This window comes from Dasypus novemcinctus, chromosome 6, assembly GCF_030445035.2.
Source record: "Dasypus novemcinctus isolate mDasNov1 chromosome 6, mDasNov1.1.hap2, whole genome shotgun sequence".
NCBI classification, from domain to species: domain Eukaryota; kingdom Metazoa; phylum Chordata; class Mammalia; order Cingulata; family Dasypodidae; genus Dasypus; species Dasypus novemcinctus.
This window is the reverse complement of record NC_080678.1, coordinates 62,025,147-62,046,463: the sequence shown is the minus strand read 5'-3', so window position 1 is coordinate 62,046,463 and position 21,317 is coordinate 62,025,147. Positions and strand designations below refer to the sequence as shown.

The 21,317-nt window shown below is 34.6% G+C and overlaps 1 protein-coding gene across 1 annotated transcript in view; it reads left to right on the top strand.

The window, feature by feature from the left end:
- Positions 1–21,317, top strand: part of LOC101441123 (protocadherin-15) — a 1,917,137-nt gene that overhangs the window by 1,310,396 nt on the left and 585,424 nt on the right. Inside the window, exon 8 of the mRNA XM_058298874.2 lies at positions 12,202–12,321. Coding sequence (XP_058154857.1) covers positions 12,202–12,321 — 120 coding nt within the window. The remainder of the gene's footprint in view (positions 1–12,201; positions 12,322–21,317) is intronic.

Here is a 21,317-nt window from a genome sequence, read left to right as displayed (position 1 = left end):
GAAAATTTTTCTCTTATAGTATCCTAAATATATCATACTTCTGCCTTCTTGCCTCTATTCTTCTGATGAGAAATCAGCACTTAATCTTATTGGACATCCCTCATATGTGATGAATCTCTTTTCTCTTTCTGCTCTCAGAATTCTCTCTTTTTCTTTGGCATTTGGCATTCTAATTAGTATGTGTCTCAGAGTTGATCTACTCAGAATTATTTGGACAGGGATATGTTGTGCTTCTTGGATGCTTCAATAGGGTTGGGAAATTTTCTACCATTATTTCCTCAAATATTCCTTCTGACTCTTGTCCCTTCTCTTCTTTTTCTGGGATACACATGCTATGAATGTGTACACCTCTTTTGCCATCATTTAGTTCCCTGAGACCCTGTTTAATTTCTCCATTCTTTTCTTTATCTATTCTTTTGTATTTTTGCTTTTGGAGGAAAAGCTTTGTTTAAGCTCACTGATACTTTCTTCTGCTTCTTCAAATCAGCTCTTATATGCTTCCAGTATATTTTAATTTCATTTATTATGCCTTTAATTTGCATAGGATCTGCTTTTTTTCTATGTATGTTTTTGAATTCTTCTTTGGGCTCACTTAGTGTCTTCTTGATGTCCTTAATCTCTTTAGCCACCTCATTGAATTTATTAAGGAGAGTTTTTTTTTGAACATCTGTGACTAGTTGTCTCAAGACCTTTATACCATCTGGAGATTTAGTTTATTCCTTTAACTAGCCCATATCTTCCTGTTTCTTGGTATGGCTTATAATTTTTTGTGTTTGGGTTTTAATGGCTTTGTGCTATAGTCCATCTTTGCTATTTGATTCAACTTAATTTAGCCCTCTCTAGTGCCCCATGTTCACCCAATCTGAATTTTTTTCATCTCCTTTTCATCTGTTTCTTGCCTTTTCTCTTTTTCTTGCTGGTGGCAGAGTTGGAGCCAAGAATGTGGCTGGTATTGTAAGTCATGGAAGCTGAAGCATTGCCCCAGGAATTAATGAAGATTTTATCACCTTTCTCCCCTTTCAGGGGAAAGACTGAACCATAAGCCATGTACAGTAACCCAAGCTGTGCCCAACAATCTATTCCTTGCTGGCTGAAAGTAACTGCAGTTTCTGGGAGAGACTGAAGGAGCACTGACCCTTCTCTTGCCCTGTCAGGGCAGGTATGGAGCCACTGGTATGGCAACAGTCTAGTTCATGTGTGCCTGAAGCAGCTGTGGTTGCCGAGCTGCTGAAAGAGCACTGTCCCTCCTCCTACCCTGTCAAGGGTGGGGATGGAGCCACAGATATGCAGGACAATCTAGTCTGTGGTGTCAGTTGCCTGGAGAGAATGAAGAAACAATTGCCTCCACCTGTCCTAATAGGGGTGGGGATGTAGCCACATGAGTACCCAACAATCTCTTCCATGAAGGCTGAAAGTGACTATAGTTGTCCTGGAGGCAGGACTGGAGCCAGGCCAGGGCAGCAATCTGATCCAGGTGGGAAGAAGCTGGTTTCTACCATCACTGTGATTTTCAAACACCCCTGCTTACCCTCAGGCTTGGGGTATAGTTAAAATGTAGGTCACTGGCCTCCTTCTGACTTGGACAGGTTCACACTGTAGCTGTACTTAGGATTGGATTTTAGCCAGCTGAATTATTAATCAGTCGCTGACAAAGTTTACTAATCAGTAGCTGACAGACAGGCCCTTCCCTCCTCACATTATAGTTACATTTTATTCATTGAAATTCTAAAGATTTCCTTGTAAGAAACTCAGCAAGAGTGAACCATACTTCACAAAGAACTGTGCATGTTTTTCTCCATGGAAGCAAGGAATGATGGGTAGGGTATGTTGGCACTTGAGCCACCAGAAATTTTGACTATCCTATAGCTATGAACAGCTTAATGAGGGGATTGGAAATAGCTGTAAAAGGAAGGTTGTCCAAGGAGGTGCTAGGAAGAGGTAGATGGGAGATGCGGGAACGTTGTTGCAATACAGAGAGCCTGTGGTGGATTTAGTGTAGACAATGTGCAGTAGAGGTTAGAGGACTACACTGAGAAAAATAACAAAAGCTGGTTTTAAGGAGTTTCAAAACCTATGCATTTTTAAAAGAGACCATATAAATGTACTCTTATTGATTATATTTCAGTTACCAGACATGTTTCTATGTATGAGATATTGAAAGAGTATAGACAAGTTGATATATGTTATATTCGGGTTATTTTCAAAAATTCTCTTTCCTTATGTTAATGAAATTGCTGTATTTCCAAAACAATTATGTTATTACTGGAACCTACTTCTGCCACCCATATTTTCTCAACCGTCCAAAGCCCTAGTTCATTTATCACATACATAGGTTCTATTCCTAAATATTATAGAGATTATGGTTTTAGAATTTGGGAAGCGATTCATGAAAATATATGTAAAGTTAGCACTGTCATTTGTGAGAGTTTTCAGTTTCAGGTGCATAAATACTATATGTATAAATTAGAGGAATTTATCGAGTTTCTACTGACAAGCCAGTTTCTGCAGTAGGTGCTATGGGAAATAAAGAAAAAAGAAAAAAAAATACATATGGTACACCCTCAAAGGGCTTTTGTTAAAATTGGATAATAAATCTTTTTAAAATCCTTTTTTAAATAAAAAAGCTTTTGAGCCTGAAGAAATGAGCCTTGGGTAATTTTGGACCTTGGATTATGTGATTATACAGATACCACATTTTGATCCAATATTCACTTTCTCACTTAAACTTAAAAGAGGAATTTTTGGAGATATGAAGGTCATTCCATTTGAGTAGGGGATGGACAGAAAATAATTAGGGTTGAAAGAGAGAAAAGAAGAAAGAGAAGATGTAAGGGAAAAAGAGAGGAAGAAGGAAGGGAGGGAAGGCAGGAGGGAGGAAGGAAGGATAGAAGAAAGGAAAAAAGAAAAAAATTATATTCTCAGACATGGAAATTATTTGGAATGGAACTAGACAGAAAAGGACACAGGTCAACATTTTGGGGGCATATAGACAGAAGGACCATTGATTAAGAACAAAATTGTACAGAAGTTTTATTGAATTGCTATAGTGAGGGACTCCAAGTTAGTTTTTTAAGCAAAATATTTGTATCAAAATTTATATTCCCAGAGGATTGTTTTAATTTTATGTCTTTCCTATTTGACTGTGAAGGCATTAAAACAACACATTTCTTATTTTACATAATATATGATAGGTTATAAATCATTTTCTTCAAAGGAAATTCACAATTATCTTATTCCATTGATTGTAAGATAGATGTTTTTTCACCTTTAAACACATTGTCAATCATTAAAAAAGGCATCTTACAATATGACATGTCATATTTTAATAGGTAGAGGTTTTTATGTTAAATAAGATAGTGAATCTTACAATCAATCAATCATGACATATTCAATAAAATATAACACTTTAAATAATCTCAACACTCTGCACATAAGCCCTTCCATAGGTTCTAAAAAAGATATCTAATTTATTCAGGAGACCTAATTCAGGCTACTAATAGATAAGATCCTTTATGGAAACCAAGCTCTGTCTTAAGGTCTAACTGACTGATTTATCAGAGTTAATGATAAGGTGACTGTATCTGAAAAATAGAATGTGAAGGGTCAACACAAGAACGAAATATTCATTTTGTATGCCATTAGGCTAAGGAAAATAAATTAACTAAATGGTGTGCTTTGAATTCTGTCACTTTTAATATGTACTGCTTAGCATTTTCCGGATTTTCAAATAAAATTTAGAAATATTTAAAAATAATTTTCAATGAAGAATGGGAAATATTCAAATGTGTTTTCTAAAGTGCACATATCACCAAAACGTGCCATTTATTAGTGATACGTAGCAAAATCAGCAAAAGCAAACAAAGAAAAACAGGAAAAAACTGGTTCATAGTTGCAGATCGATCATCCATGTTCCGCCATTGTTTCCAAAGGTCAACAGAGGAAATATGGCTAAGCATAGCGATTTTTACTGTGGATATAGGTTTCAAGCTCTTTAGAAAGACCCTCTTTTTCTTTCCCTACCCTATTGTTTTGTCAGAAACTTGTCTCATGCATCTTTTTTTAAGACATTTGCTTTCTGTCACTTATTTTCTTTCTTTTTTGGTCATCATAATAATTTAAGGGATCTGGTAGATTTGAGATAGAGCATTTAAGTGTTATTCTCTAACAAACATGAGGAAGTAAACCCCAGGGTTCACAGTTTCCTAACAAGAAATAGATCTGAATATTATGTGATAGATACATAGATAGAAAAGTAGATATAGGTAGATAATAGATAGATGGATGGATAGATAGGTAGGTAGGTAGATAGATAGATAGATAGATAGATAGATAGATAGATAGATAGATAGATAGATAGATAGATAGATAGATTTCAAATCCTTTGAAAAGTTTGCTGGAAATATATGTTGTCTAAAATCATGTATTGCAAAGCACAATACAGCAGAGTAAATTAAATATAATTTCATTCCCAATGTTAAAAATCAACGTTTAACCACTTGTTTAAAATATCTTGCTCCATTTTATTTTTCTTCACTAGTTCCTGTAATACAGTATGGCATTGTATTAATGAGAATGTTCTTACGTCTAATTCCCTACTGTGACACCAAAATACTGTTTTATTTTATCCTGGAATTCTACTCCTTAGAATTGTTTCTGTTTTGGAGTTTGTAAAATTTTTAGTATGTTGAGGTTATTGATATTTTGCATTTCTTTTGTAACAGGTGAGTGATGTTGGAATAAGAAATATTGTACCTTTATTTAAAAAATAATATTTTCTATTTGTATTGCTATTTCCTGCAGAAGCCAGAGAGCTTTTCTTTTTAATAAAAACATTTCCTGAACTCACTATTTTATATCCCCAATTGTTTACAAAACGCTGGACTGACGGACTGACTGGAAAAATAGATTTTTGATAGCCTATGGAAATAAAAATACCAACACTATGAGACATACAAAATATTTAGTGTGCATGATGCCAATATAACCTAAGTATGTAATGCACATCTTTATTTTCAGTTCTTCATATTGACATAAGAAAATAAAAAATAAATTTGGTAAAATATAAACATAAAAAAGTGTAGAGATATATTGAGCAAACAATAAAAATGTTCACTCTACTGTTTTTATTGTTTAACTTTTTTTTAAGTAAAATTCCAAATATATACAAAAGTTGATGCTTATCACCCAGCTCCGACAATTATTAGTACCGGGTAAAGGTGTTTTATTCATAGCTTCCACTTACCCCAACCCATGGCAAAGATTATTTTGAAGCAAATCCTAAAAAGCATATAATTTCAAGTATATATGTGCCAGTGTTTATATTTAAAGGATAAAGACTATTATTAAAGTGCACTTTTATTGAAAAATAATACACAAATCATATTTTTACCTAAGTGAATTTTCTCAAGTAAACAACTAAGTATTACCACAACCTGGTCAATGATAGAATTATTGTCAACTCTTCCAGTCACTAAATTCCCAAGGGCAAACTGATGTCTAACAACTTTATGAGTTTTGCTAGTTTTGAACATTATAAATGGTGTCATATGACATGATTCTTTCTTGTCTGGCTTGTTTTTCACCATTATGCTTGTGATTCATCCACAGGTGCAATGTTGCTGTAATTTGTTTATTTTCCTGGTTCTTTAATATTCCATTGTGTAAATATCCCTTCCTTTATTTTTCTACTCTATTATTATGGACATTTGAGTTATTTACAACTTGGGGCTATTAAGAATACTTGTATATGACATTTTGGCACACATATGTACATATATCTGTTAGATATGTGTAGCAGAATTTCAAAAGGAAATGTATTCAGAATTTCAAAATGTAAATGTTCAGAGTACCAGATATTGCCAAAAAATTTCCACAGTGATTAGGTTAAGTTAGTCCCACCATCAGCACAACAGAATAGAGTTGCAGCTACTCCACCTTCTAGAAAAAACTCAGTATTTTCACTCATTAATTTTAGTCAACCTGTGGCCATATGGTAATTTTTCATTGGTATTTCAATTAGCATTTTCCTGATGTCTGTTAAAAATGCATATTTTTAGTATGTTTATTGGCCATTAGTAGATACTCTTTTTTAATGAATTTTGTATTCAAGTGCCTTTTTCTGTTGTGTTTTCTGTCTTTTCCTAAATGAATTGTAGTTCTTTGTATATTCTGGACATGTGCTCTTCATTGAATGTATGTACAGCAAATAGTTCTATTTTGTAACTTGTATTTTTCACTTTCTTATTAGTATCAATGGATGGAAGTTCTTATTTTTTACTGTAGTTCAATTTGTCAATCTTTTTTTTGTTTTGTTTTGTGGTCTGTATGTCCTGTCTAATAAATCATTGCTTACTTTATTATTATGAAGATATTAATCACGTCTTCTTCTAGAAACTTTATCTTATGTTTACATTTTTATTTACAAACACAATGAAATTTAATTTTAAGTATGCTATGAAGTATGATACAGATTGATTTTTTTCCCCATGTGAATATCTAGTTGACATAGTACCATTCATTGTAAGGGCCATCATATCCCCGTTGCACTGTAGTTTATTTTTTATGAATAAGATGACTATATCTTTCCTGGTTGTTCCTGGACTGGACAAACTATTTCATTGGTGTATTTATCTATTCTCGAGGCAATTTCACACTGTTTCCAGTTCTGAATTTTATTTAAATAAAAATTTGTTAAGTATATCATTCATACATGAACATACATAGACAATAAATGTATAGTGAAAGTTGTGAACTTACAAAACAAACATGCATATCATCATTCAAGGCTCCCATATATCTCCCCACCACCAACACCTTGCAATGTTGTGAACATTTGTTACAAACTATGAAAAGGCATCATCAAAATATTACTACTGACTATAGCCCATATCCTAATTTGGTATGTTTTTTCCCCAACCCTCCTGATTAGTGACACCCCTCAACTTCTATAGTTTTTTAGTGAAGTCTTGGAAGCTACAGTATTAGTAAGCCTTTCAACTTAGTTTTTCCTTAAAATACTCTTTCCTATGCTAAGTCATCTCCATGTTCATTGTATTTTAGAATCAGCTTGTAACTTTCTATAATAACTAGTACATATCAAAAAAATTTGGGAAGAACTGACCTCTTTACTATATTGAATCTGTGGCTCACAAGATATCTGAAGAGACTGACACCTGCTTCCCTTTGCATTCACATTCTAATTTATCTTGCTATTGGCATTTCTTTTAAATATTTAATTTTTTATGCTTTTATATATTATATTTGCATTTATCTTTTATATTTGCTTTTATTTTTACTTTATATGTATTTCCCAATATCTTTGTAAAATATTTGTGAAAAAAACATATCTTATATAAGCTTATGACACTCTTGGCAGATGTCCAAGCTGTTCGTCATTACATGCACAGGATGCACTTCAGAAAACCAAATTTATATTTCTGAGGATTGTTGAAATCTTGAAAAACACAGAACATGGCCATCTGTATGGCAGATGTGCCCTGAAAACTGTGAATAATAATGTAAGGGACAATATACTATAATAGACAAACTGTTATGTGAGTTATTTCAACCCTCACATAATGTCCAGAAATTCACAAAGTATTACTATACCATGTCTTCTTTAATAAAAAATAACTTTAAATCCAGTTATGAGTAAAGGGTGTGTGTATGTGAACACATATATACATACTCCTTTTGGGTATATACATGAAGGAAATGAACAAAATAGAACAATAAAATCTATCCTAAAAGAAAAGAAAATTGGACATTCCACCTCTCTTCTGCTTGTTTCCATCTAGTAAAGGATTTTCTATTGAAGATTTTTTAATCTTGTCAGACCTCCACTATTCGCAAAACGCCTAATCTCTTTTCTCTGTTATTTCTTTCATGGTAACTTTTAACATTCCTAGCTCCAGGCTATGTCTGAAAAGGTCCTCCATTTGAGTGGTAGATCATAGGATCATGGATAAATCCATGAGGTTCAATTACTGATCATTTTTTTTGTGAGTACATCTTTGAGTGAATACTTGTTTCTTCTGTCTCTATAGAGGAGCAGAAAGAATCTGCTCTAAAGTGTTTGGCATAAATATATAACAATGTGAAAGACCAAAACTCAATAGTCTAAGCAGACACCAAGCTCACCGTCTTTAACAATGTGCACTGTCCAGGTACACTTTCCTTCCAGTGTTAAAAACTAAATAATACATTCTCAGGGATATGGGAAAAATATTTAATTTTCAGTGAAACTGTAGACACAGATGGCACCATGAATTAAATAGGGTATTAAAATTTACTACTGTGCATTAATACTTTCTATTTTATTTTTAAGGAAAGTAAATAGTAATTGTAAAATCCCTTTTAAAAAAGAGATTAAAATTCCACTTAGAAAACATTCATAACCTCTATAAAGTATCATTATATAAATCATATATTTTTTTCTCTCTTTCCTTACCAGGCAATTGCTTTTTTTTTTCCCCATGGATATTGACTAATAGAATTTATTATAGAATCATATTTCTACTTGCAATTTAAAAGAGTGATAGAATATGTAAAGAATATTGGGGAAAATTATGGGTAGTCATACAAAATAAGTGCAAATCCTAAAATAAGAGAGACTGAATAGTCATTTTGGAATCCACTTAAATTACAATTGTAAACAAATACAAAGCAAACTCCTCTTCCTGTAGTCTAATATCAATCTTTGTGGACTTTGCCATCAAATGTCTTAGCTTCCTAGCTTAAAACAAATATCATACAATGGGTTGGCTTAAACAATGCAAATGGATTGGAGGCTAGGAAAAGTTCAAAATTGAGACATCAGTGAGGCAGTCCTTTCTCCCTAAAGAGGGTGTCATTCTGGGGCTGGCTGCTGGAAACCCTTGAGTCTTTGATTTTTCTGATCATGACATGGCAATGCACATGCCAATGTTCTCCTTTCTTTTCCAGATTCTGTTGATTTCCAGATCCTATTCCTCTATGGACTTTCTCTTCATAAAGTCTCCAGTAATAGGATTATAGCCCAATCTCATTCAATTGGACCACACCCTAACTAAAAATAATATCTTCCAAATGTTTACAATGAATTCACACTCACAGGAACCCATTAAAATTAAGAACATGTTTCTTTCTGGGATCCAAAATTCAACTTACCACACCAAGTATAATTTTCTAAAAGGCAATATTAGTAAATCTTCTTATTTAAAAATGTGTTTCTAAATGTTAAAAAAAAGTACTAAAATTTTGAGCCATGAATTACTGTGTCAAAGTCAAAAGAAAAACATTAATGATGATAATATGTAATATAGTAAGGTACCATAACCTTAACAATAAAAATTTATGTTGCCTTTTGTTAATTTTTTAAAATATATTTGGACAGCTAGAGGAAATATGGAACTATTTTGGAGCCTGGGTCTTTGAATTTGCAACCATGTCTTTGAATTTTCAAATATTATATTGTGAAAAATAAAATCTTCAAATTATGTATCAATACCAACTTCTGTCATATAAATATTTTCTTTCTGGAAATTTAATCTTGAATAAGACTTTTTTAAAAAATTGAAAATACTCATTAAATTTGGAGACCATTATGCTTTTATTTTCTCCTTAATTCAAAATAGTTCCTTTCTCATAACAAGTACCATTCAGTTACTTAGCCAAGCCATTAGGACGTTTTCATTTGCAACTTGAATTCATTCGGGGACTCAAATGCCAAAATCCTTCTTTCCTTTTTTTCTCTTTTACATATATTGATAATACTTCAAACTTTATGTATGGTCAAAATGAATTCATATTACCAAACCAGCATGAAGAAAACTATCAGTATAATTTTCTATAATTAAAACTTTCAAAAGAAAATAGTCATGCATTAAAAATGCACTGTTGGCAGCAGACTTGGCCCAGTGGTTAGGACGTCTGTCTACCACATGGGAGGTCTGCGGTTCAAACCCCGGGCCTCCTTGACCCGTTTGCAGCTGGCCCATGCGCAGTGCTGATGCACGCAAGGAGTGCCGTGCCATGCAGGGGTCTCCCCTGCGTAGAGGAGTCCCACACGCAAGGAGTGCACCCTGTAAGGAGAGCTGCCCAGCATGACAGAAAGTGCAGCCTGCCCAGGAATGGCGCCGCACACACGGAGAGCTCACACAAGATGACGCAACAAAAAGAAACACAGATTCCCGTGCGGCTGACAACAACAGAAGCGGACAAAGAAGATGCAGCAAATAGACAGAGAGAGCAGACAACCAGGGTGGGGGGTGGGAGGAAAGGGAGGGGTGGGAGGAAGGGGGGGGAGGGAGGAAAGAGAAGGAGGGAGGGGAGAGAAATAAATAAAAATTTTTAAAAAAAGGAAAAAAAAAGGAACTGTATTCACATCTTTCTTTTTTACTTTTTAAAAACCACTTGCATGTAATAATCACTATGTAGACTACAGCTTTTCATAATGTAGATAGATGGTCTGTCAAATCATTCATATTCTCTAATTAAAAAATACTTGTTAAAATGAAAATAAAATTGATTTTAGTAGTAAGTTGATATTTTAAATAACATTGGCTTTACACTTCATTATGGAAAAAAAAAATCAGTCTCTGCTCCTACCTTAGAGAGGCATGTGCTCACTAGTTTGCCACCATTCTGATCTGGCTTGCTAATTTATGGATTTAGTTCATTTATGTTAATTTATGGATCCTTGTAACCTCTGAAATTAGAATTTCAAGAGGTAAATATTTTCTTCAACTATTTCTCTAGAAGAAACCCCATTCAAAAACCAACAAATTTCTATTCATGAACTATTGTGATTAGTAATCAAAGAAAATGTGGCATTGGTATGGAAAAAGTGGCCATGGTGGCTGCTGGGGGTAGGGAGTGGGAGGAAGAGATGTGATGTGGGGGCATTTATGGGGGTTGGAGTTGTGCTGGGTGGTGCTGCAGGGACTGTTACCAGACATTGTATGTCCTCCCATGGCCCACTGGGTGGACTGTGGGAGAGTGTGGGCTATGATGTGGACCGTTGACCATGAGGTGCAGCGGTGCTCAGAGATGTATTCACCAAATGCAATGAATGTCTCCTCATGATTGAGGAGGTTGTTGTTATGGGGGGAGGAGTGGGGTGAGGGGGTGGGGGGTATATGGGGACCTCGTATTTTTTGAATGTAACATTAAAACCTCCTATTTTATGAATGTAACATTAAAACATAAAATCAACAAATTTTACAATGAAATTTAAAAGCCTCCGCTCTAAACAAAGGTACATAGCCTATGTTCACAACTACAACATACTTAATGTATAGAGATAATGCCATGATTAAGGAAGTAAAATATAAAATGAAAGTTCAACAAAAAGAGCCCTGTAATCTGATTTGAGATGAGGAATGCTATGTTGGGGAATGCTTTAGGTGAGAAGAATGCCTAATTAAGTTAGAATTTGACTAATAAGTAGGATTCCAGCTCAAACTTTAAAACTGAAAAAATGAGAAAAATGTTTCTGGATGTTGGAATAGATTGACTAACAGTTCAAGTGAAAATAACTGTAGTTCTGTGAAGGAGTGCATTAAGAAATAAGGCAAGATCTAAAGCCAGAATGTCAAATCATGGTCATTAATGTATTATTAAGCTTTCAGGTTTTCAAATTTTTCTAAATGAAAAGATGTGGCCATCTCTCTTAGTCCTTTCAGATACCTGTTTTCTACTCAACCAATATTACAAGTACTGAAGAAACTCCTAGTATTCTCTCTCCTTTGATACACAGGGCATCTTTTGTTCTCAAGTTCTTCTCTTGCTCAAATTTCCCATTTGTATATAATTAGCAGCCTAGATTTCATTGCTCTCCCTGAATTTTGCTTTTAAAGTAAAAAGACGAACTTTTATATACCATTTAAATTCCATCTTGTAGATAATGCATCAACTTTTTTAAAGGAGAAAATGAGTTTTCTTTGCTGGCACTAAAATTCTAATGGTTATAAGTGGGTCCAGTTGTGCTTCACACTGAATCAGGTTCTTCTACGCTCAAAACAAGGGCCATGAAGTTGGAAATTTCAGGCTTTATAAGCACTTCTATGGAAGATCTGCATGTGTTCTTTTGAAATAGTTCAGGCTTATGGTTGTGAGCGGCTGCCTACTTCCCTCTGTGTAATAAAGGATGGTTTTTGTGCTGGAATTCTTTTGGTGGGCAGTTGATGAAGTAATAACTCACAAGTTTTATTTTCCTTTCAGCTCACTCCAGTTGGCACCACGATATTTACAGGATTTTCAGGAGACAATGGAGCTACAGACATAGATGATGGCCCAAACGGACAGATAGAATATGTTATTCAATATAATCCAGATGATCCGGTACGTAAATACATACTTTTAATGTGGCTACTACGGAGGAATAAAATTAATGGTTATTTCAACTGATATTTATTAGAGTTTTCCATTTCACCTCCTTGAAACCACATTTGTAATTATACTATTAGTAAAAGTTATCTCAGTGTTCCATTATTTTGTTCTAATATTATTGCTGTAGTTTTCTTTTTAACAATCACTTGATATACACCAAGTATCAACTCTCTCAGTACTCTCCTCCTGTCCCCTAAGAACCTTCAATTTACTTTCCGCCCAATGGATTTGCTATTTCTAGATATTTCATGTAAGTGAAATCATACAGTATTGTCCTTATGTGCCTTGATCATTTCACTTAGCATACTGTTTTCAAGTTTTATACACATTTGCACTGTTGTTTAAACAACTAATTCATTAGTGGTATTTGTAGATGCAAATTTAAATTTATTTTTAGACATAATTGGATTTTTTACTAAATTCCCATTGTGTTTGTGGATTCCTAAGTATTTTAAAACATAATATTGGAATCAATATAACCAGTATGATGTCTATGTTCTATGAAACTTACAAATAAATACCACTACCACCATATCTACACTCACACACACACACACACATACACACACACAGACACGCACACTTCTCTGTGTTGACAAACCCCCCAAATCCTAACATTACCACCAAATGGAACCTAAGGTAAAGTAGAAATCAAAGCTTCTATCTACAGACCCATTTTGTTTTTTTGCATTAGGCTAGATGATTTTGACATTGCTTTTTAAAGCTGTGAAATAATTTCTTCCAATGAAATATAAATCAGAATCTTTGGTTGTAGTTACACCTGAAGGCCTTTCTGTCAAATTCCCATTTTTTATTTTCCCAAAGCATATTCTTATAATGTTGTATATTCTCCAACATGTTATTTTCATACATATAACTTTATTACAATGAAAAGACAATATTCAAAATAATGCAAAAAAATGAATTAAATCTTTTTTTCAATACTATATATAATGCAGAGATCAGTGCATCTTTCTAAGGCATGTTTTAACCTTCATTTAGTTCATACTACAATATAATAAGCTTTAGCTCAAATAATATCCTTCAGAAGTTTAAATTTAAACAGCTTGTTTAACTGTTAAGAGGACATTATGGTAATGCACCTCCATTAGTGACCACCTTCTCTTTTGTGCTTATTTATACAAGATAAATACATTAAAGTATGTGAAAATAGGAGCACAAGCTGTGTGTCTCGCTGGATTGAACTGAAGCAGTGGAGCAGCCACTTTAAGAGTTTTGAAAGCAGAAAGATGCTGATGTAAACTCTAGAATTAAGACATACTGTGTTATTGGTCAGAAGTGTTTTATATAAAAAACAAACAATCCCCAAGAAATACTGAATAGGACAGGCTTGTGTTTTGTTTATTAATACAGTCTAAAAAACAAAAAGAAGAAACACAACACACATTCCCACACAAAAACTATCAATTACATAGCTAACTGCTTCATTATTGCTTGAAACTGACATCCTGAATACTGGCAATTAGAACGCTTTCCATCTTGTGTCTAAGTGCCCCCCTGTCTCTGTATGGCACATACTACAGTGGGCCATTTCAGTGGGTGGGATAAAGCAGGAATTGTAAGGAAAAATTATTTCTTAATTCTATCATCTTTTTATTTTTCAAAATGTGAGACAGATACAGGTGAAAATATGGTTGCCAGATAAACTGCTAGCCCCTCTGTTCCACAAAAACAGCAACATCAAAACAAAACAATACAAATATTAATAAAACCCTGGAAATAAAAGACCTGAGGTTGGTTTTTTTAAACTACATAAGTACAGTTATGGTAAAGAATGTATACCCCGCTCTCAGTGGAAAATACCATTGGCATAAAAAATAAATGAAACAAATGTAATAGGTCTAAAAGCCAGAAATTTTCAAACTTGCTAAACAAAAATAATTCTTAATGATTCTGAGATAAACAATTCTGTATTTTCTTCCATTTGCTCAACTTTTAGTTGATCGAGAGTCATTTCTCCAGCTTGACGTTTTTATTATTCAGAATATATATTACTGTAAGACAGTACCTAATTGGTTAACTGGCCACTATGATCAATGGTTACTGCACAAGTTTATATATCATATATGATGTATGCCTATATAAATAACTTCCCACCTCCCACACCCCCATAATCACATCTTTAAATTATAGAAATGAATGGACTTTTCTCCAATGCTAAAAAAATCTGGGCTACTTAATAGGACAACACCACACAATTGCTCTAAACTACCCCCTTTGGGACAGAGAAGGTTCAAGTATTTATTTTGCAATATAAAATATCTTTTCTGTGAATTTCAATCATATTGGAAAACTTCTTGAGAACCATTCACTCCTATGTAACCTCTGTTGAAATATGACTCAAAAGTCTAAGGGGGAAGTGGACTTGGCCCAGTGGTTAGGGCATCTGTCTACCACACGGGAGGTCCACGGTTCAAACCCCAGGCCTCCTTGACCTCTGTGAAGCTGGCCCACACGAAGTGCTGATGTGCGCAAGGAGTGCAGTGCCACACTGGGGTGTCCCCCACATAAGTATCCATACACCCATGGAAACTTTGCCTGCCAGGAAGACCGTATTTGAAGTCAGAAGGTATACAAAGGAAGTCTGTATCTGAGCTAGTTGGGAACTCTGAATCACAGTCTGTCTCATCCAGAGAGGTCTTCAGATATATGCAGTGGCAGAAGGGGCCTCGAACCCCAATCACAAAGAGCAGCAGAGGTGAAAAGGGAAGATCACTTTTTTAAGGTTCTAAGGGAAGGGTGGAAGCACAAACTCCATTTACTGAAAGTGTCTTAAAACCAAGTGCAGCTTCATCCTCTTCATGCTGTCCCAATCTTTCACTTGGGGGAATAAAAAGAGGGGGCAAGCTGTACATCTGAGGTGGACCACTTTCTGGAAAGTGGCCATCCATTGGAGATTTTGAAGTTAAGTCCAATAGATGTTAAGTGCACCTTGGCAGTGGAGTTCAGATTGCAGGTCATTGTTATTGGGTCAATATTGAAAAAGTTATTTTTCAAATTCACTACAACTGTCCCAGCAGGTCTTGATATTCCCCCATGGCTTGGCCATTATGTTGACATCCAGTTTTTCATGGAACTCTAATCTCCTGAGAAGCAACTTCAGCTTTTGACATTGTGCCTTATTTTGGGATGACTCCAAACCGTGAAGCCTTTTTTGTCAACTAGTAGCTTTTATTGCCTGTGGTGGAGCCTCGGCTCCCAGGGCTCTCTCCAGAGCATGTCTGTTGAGGGTGGCTCAGCGCCTCTGGCTGGGCTCAGGGGCCTCAACACCGGGCAGGCACCTCGCAGCTCTCCCGCTGTCTCCCTTGATCCCATTCACTGCTTCTTCCCCAAACCAGTTTTAAGGTCACACCTTAAGGAGTGTTGTAGTTTAATGCTTCTCTATTATGTTTAATACTAGGAATGTGCAAGGTGGTTAACATGTCTTTATTTTTAACCTTCCATATTTTAATATAAGCTTTAAATGAACAAACCAAAAAGCAAATAAAAACAAACAGCAAATATCTCTGTTGAGCTTGTAAGGATTGAGAATCTGTAATAAGTTTTACCTTACAAGATTTTGTGATAATTTGTGAATGTATTTTCTCATTTTAGTCTTACAAATCAGTTATTAGTAGCATCTCCATTGCATAGGTGAGAAAACAGGCACATAGTTGAAGTCATATCCCAGAGCCACTTCTGAGCTGCAGTCAGGACTCAACTATATATAGCTCAGTTTCCCAGCATGTACGCTACTCTTCCTCACTTGTGTTTTGAGGAAATCTGCAGTAAATTTTCAAAAAAGTTGGAGAACTATTTTTTTTTAAGCCTATGGGAATAGGAGACTGAGGGGTGGTTTTTGTTTTCTTTTGAATAAAGTAGGCCTAAATGTTTGTAGACAATAACAGTGTTGCTATAAAATGGGAGAGAATGAGAATGAACAGAGAAGTGGGAGGATATGTGGGAAGATACGTATTTAGGATTACAAAGAAATGAAACAGCAGAAGAGAAACACATTTTCTTTAAAAGTAGAAATAGACCCTGACTACACAGTGTATCTCTAAACAAATTATTTTGTTTGCTATTTAGATTTCTTTAAGAATTTACTGTATGTGTGCGTTATATTTGAAGGTCATTTCTCAATCTTTACTCCCCAAGCTATAGAAAAGAAACATCCCAGCACCTATGGAATGGTCAGGCCATGTATTTTAGGGAAGTATTTATTGCAGTGCATAAAAAAAAAAAAAAAAAACAGATCTACCCAAGGTTAAGATATAATATGAGGCAAATATACTACCTAAGAGCTATTTTTGGAAGTTTTGTGAGGTGTAGATTCTTTGCTAGTTGTGTAGTAATTCCTTCAGAATATTTTCTCCTCTCAGGGATCTGGGGGCTTTGCATCAAATCTAATATATACCTTTTATTGCTTACAGAAGGGATGAGCCACTCAGCTTCATGCAGTTCCCAAATTATATATATGTGTGTGTGTATGTAAGGCAGCACTCCAGTGGAATAAATTAAAAAGTACTCTGAGTAAGGTCTTATTTCATGAAAAAAGAAAAAAAGACATCATGGCAACAATTTAAGGTATATTGAAGGGAAAAGCATTAACCAAAACCATCCTTAGGGACAGAATCCATCTTTAACCTTAAACTTAACCTTAAACATAAAGCATAGTACCAGATTCTTGTAAGATTTGTATGAGAGCAATACCTGATGATTTTAACCTTTTACCAGTGTTAAATCTCTAGTAATTCTGCGTATATTAATAGCATCATAATGTTCTCCTGCATATTTCTTACATTTGAAACAAAATTATAATGAACATATTTAGCCTGAATATGTGTCCTTCTCTGGTATTTTGTAATTACAATTTTATTTTCTTTCACAAATTTGTCTCACTGCCATGCTGCTAGGACAAACACCACTCAATGGTTTGCCTTAAGCAATGGGAATTTATTGGCTCACTGTTTCACGGGCCAGAAGTCCAAATCAAGGCATTGGCTGGAAGGTTTGCTTCCACTCAGGATGGTATAGCATTATGCCTGCTGGAAATCCTTGGGTTTCTTAGCTTCCTATCACATGGAAATGTTCTCCCCTTTCTCCTCCAGGTTCAGGCTAATTTCTGGCTTCTGGTTTCTTCCCATGGCTTTCTTTCAGTATGCCTGAATTTCTTCTGCTCTTAAAAGATGCCAGTAAACTGAATTAAGACCCAACCTCCTTCAGTTGGGTCATTCATTTACTCATTAATTTAAATTAGTGTGTTCAAGACATTCTATTTCCATGGATTCATGCCTACATAAATGTGGATTAAGATTAAGAGCATGTAAAATTGGAGGACATAATTCACTCTATACCACTTCCATTATGGTAAAGGATAGAAAGTGTAGATTGGCTGCTGGACTTAAAAATCCCAGTTTTTTCTTTCTTCCATCTGATGCGACATTATTCATTATCATTAACAAATGTATAACATGGAGCTTCTTTCAATTCATAGACATTTTGTTTAGACACAAATTATTTTTAAGGAAAACTTCAAGCCAGAATGTAATATCAAGATCTTTGACACCCAAATCTGTATTTCTCACATTTCTTAAAAGAAAAACAGATATTATGAAAACACTGGTCCTGATTTCCAGTAAGATGACAATCTAAAGTTGAATTAAATCTTTCCCGTTAGGTGTATATTCCCACATGTCAGGCAATACAGCTATATTCACTTATGCCCTGGTCAGTTTACTAATTTGCTATCTGCTTCATCCTTATAGACATTTTCAAGAGTATCTCCTATCTTAAAATTATACAATTAATAATGTTAATTTTTTTTCAGAATTTTAAATACAAGCCTCCAGTGATTCTAAGATAATTCAGTGGAAATTTGAATCATGATTCCTTTTATGTAATGTGTCATTTTCTTTTGCTGCCTTCAAGATTTTCTTCTAATCTTAAGTACTTAGAAATTTGACTATGGGATGCCAATGCGTAGTTTTCCATGAAATTATAGTTTTTGGGTTTTCCTGAACTCCTTGAATCTCGAATTTAAGTCTTACACAAATTAAAGAGATTACCAGTCATTTTTTTCTAATGGTTTCATGCTCATTTCCCTGACTTTTCTTCTGGTCCTCCAGGAACAGGCCTGTTAGACATTTTGATATAGTCCCACAGGTCCCTGAGGCTCTGCTCAATTTTTTCCAGTATTTCCTTTCATTCTTCTGCAAATTGAACATTTTCTATTTATTTTCAAGTTCACTGAATTCTCTGCCATGTTTATTCTGCTCTTAGCATATCCAGTGGTCTTTTTAAAAAATCAGATAGCGTATTCTTCAGTTTTAAGTTTCCCATATTTTTATTTTGTTTCTTTGTTGAATTTTCCTATCTCTTCATTTAGAAGATTTTGCTTTTTGTTTTTACATCCATGAGTGTATAGCTATAATTATTGTAGCTATTTTAAAACTTTGTTTTTTTCCTAAAATTGGTCTTCCTTGATTGTCTCTCCTCTTAAAAATGAGTCACATTTCCTAGCTCATCATATGTCATGTTGTTTTGTACTCTATCCTGTATATTGGGAATGTTACATTGGGTATACTCGGGATTCGTTTTTTTTCCCATCGAGGAGTGCTGGGGTTGTTTTTATGTTTGTTTATTTAATTTTATCAACTATTAACTTGACTGGACTCAAACTGAAAACTCTTCATTTTGAATGCAGCTCATATCTCAGTTCAGTCTCCCCCAACCTCCTCCACCAGCTTGCATTAGTTGATCGGCTTATTGCCTGTCCCATGCAGGTGTGGTTTAGGGCTCAACCACACATTTAGGAATAGTTTATAAATTGAAAATTTCCCTCTCTTTCTGGCTTCTCCTTTCCAATATTCTCTCCCTCACTTTCCATTATGTTTGGTTGCTTCAAACCCTATCCCTGGGCTCTTCAGGCTAGAAAGATTTCAGGCTTTCTGTCAAGAGTGTTAACTTCACCGTATTGTGTTGAATTCGGCCCGTCCTCAGTTTAAAAGCCATAAACAGAAATCTCACTCTTGTTTCTTCTTCCAAGGGTCTACTACCCTTCAGAATATACCTGCTTTGCTTTTTTCTCCAAGAACACCACATATTTTTGTTTGTTTTCATATTTAGTACAGACTTTATAGGTCTTATCTGTGAAGGATTTAGTCAAGTAGGAGTTACTTGACATACTAGAAGTTCAAGAAATAATCCTCAATGAGTTCCTTTCTTCAGTATGTCTTTAGAAGACTAATTTTCTTACTCAGTTTTGCTTCTGAACCTTCTTATCTTTCCTAAATATTGCACAATACAATGATAGAAAAACTGTTAACAATTAAAAAGAAAGAATGTATACTTAGTTCATCAACAACCGTGGATCTGTAATGATGTGCTATTGGATATATTATCATTTGTGCTAGGTTGTAATTAGAGTTACTGAAATTGTAAATCAAATTCAGAATGTTTTCCCTATCAGAAAGGCGAAATTGGGGACATTATTGAAAAAGGAGGGGAAACTGATGTTTCTATTACTTTTAATATATAATAAACAGAATAATGCTTTCCCCTACAAAAGCATATATAAGAATACTCCCATTGAATGTATTCCTAAAGTACCAGAGAAGGCAAAATATAACACCATTTAAAAATTTTTAAGTTGAGGTCTCCACAAATATAATACTTATCAATTACCAGCACTATAAGTTAGCACCAATCCTTCAGACAAGTCTTAGGGAATACCATAATGCATTTACTATCTGTTGCTGTATAAGAAATTACCACAAACTCAGTGGCTTAAAGCAACACACACTTATTTTCTTATAGTACCTATGGCTCAAGACTTCTGCACATCTGAGCTGTGTTCTTTGCTAAGCCTCTCACAAGGTTGCAGTCAAAGTGTTGACTAGACTGATTTTTCATATGGAGGTTTGATCAGGAAGAATCTACTTCAGAGTTCACTCTGATTGCATGAGAATTCCTCATGATTATAAGAGAGAGGGCCTTGGCTTCTTGCTGTCTTATCAGTTGAAGGCTACCCTCATTTCTTCCCATATGTGCTTTGCCAACATGGCCATTTACTTCATCAAACCAGCAAGGAGAGAATAGAACTAGTCTGCTTGCAAAGGTGAGTCTTATATAACATAACATAATCATAGTAATGACAGCTTATCATCTATGACATATTCTATTTTTTAGAAACAAGCCAGAAGATCTTGCCCACACTCAAACACAGGGGATTACGCAAAGGTGTGAGTTGCTTATCAGAAGCAGAGATCAAGGGGCTCCTTTATGAATCTCTGTACGACATATAATATAATGTCCCATGTTCTTTTTCATCATTTAAACATATTTATTTTGAAAAAAATATTTTTTGTTTGAGTCTCTTTTTACAAAGTTACACAAAATGTAGGACATGATCCTATTTTGTTCTAAATAGAGAAAAAATTGGATATAGTCAATTTGCATTCTTAAGATCTGTCTTACTCTGCCTAAGTGTTCTTTATGGCATGCATGGAAAATTATAGTAGGAAACATGGAGTGAGGAAGGATGGAACATTTTTACTATCCAAAAATCATGAAATTGGAGACATATCCAAACATTACAAACATTTCCTCTACAACAAAGAACTTTTATTAACTTGGAAAACAACAACAATAAAACAACAAAGGAATTAAAACTGAGTTTTTCTTTTCTCTTGCCACTGTTTTTGTTGAAATTCTAAAATAAAGAAGGGACAAGTTTGGGGATAAAAAGCTGCCAAACTGATTAACCAAATTTGAAAGCAAAAAATTTGTTCTGCTTACCAAAAATTTATGATTCTTTCTCTTTTAAACTGCATGTAAGGGGTGCACTTTTCTTGCTGGGTAGAAATTACTAGCTCAATTTAATTAAAGGTGAGCGCAAAGAAACAATGTACAATTCACCATATCCCCTCTTACTGCTCCCATGTTTG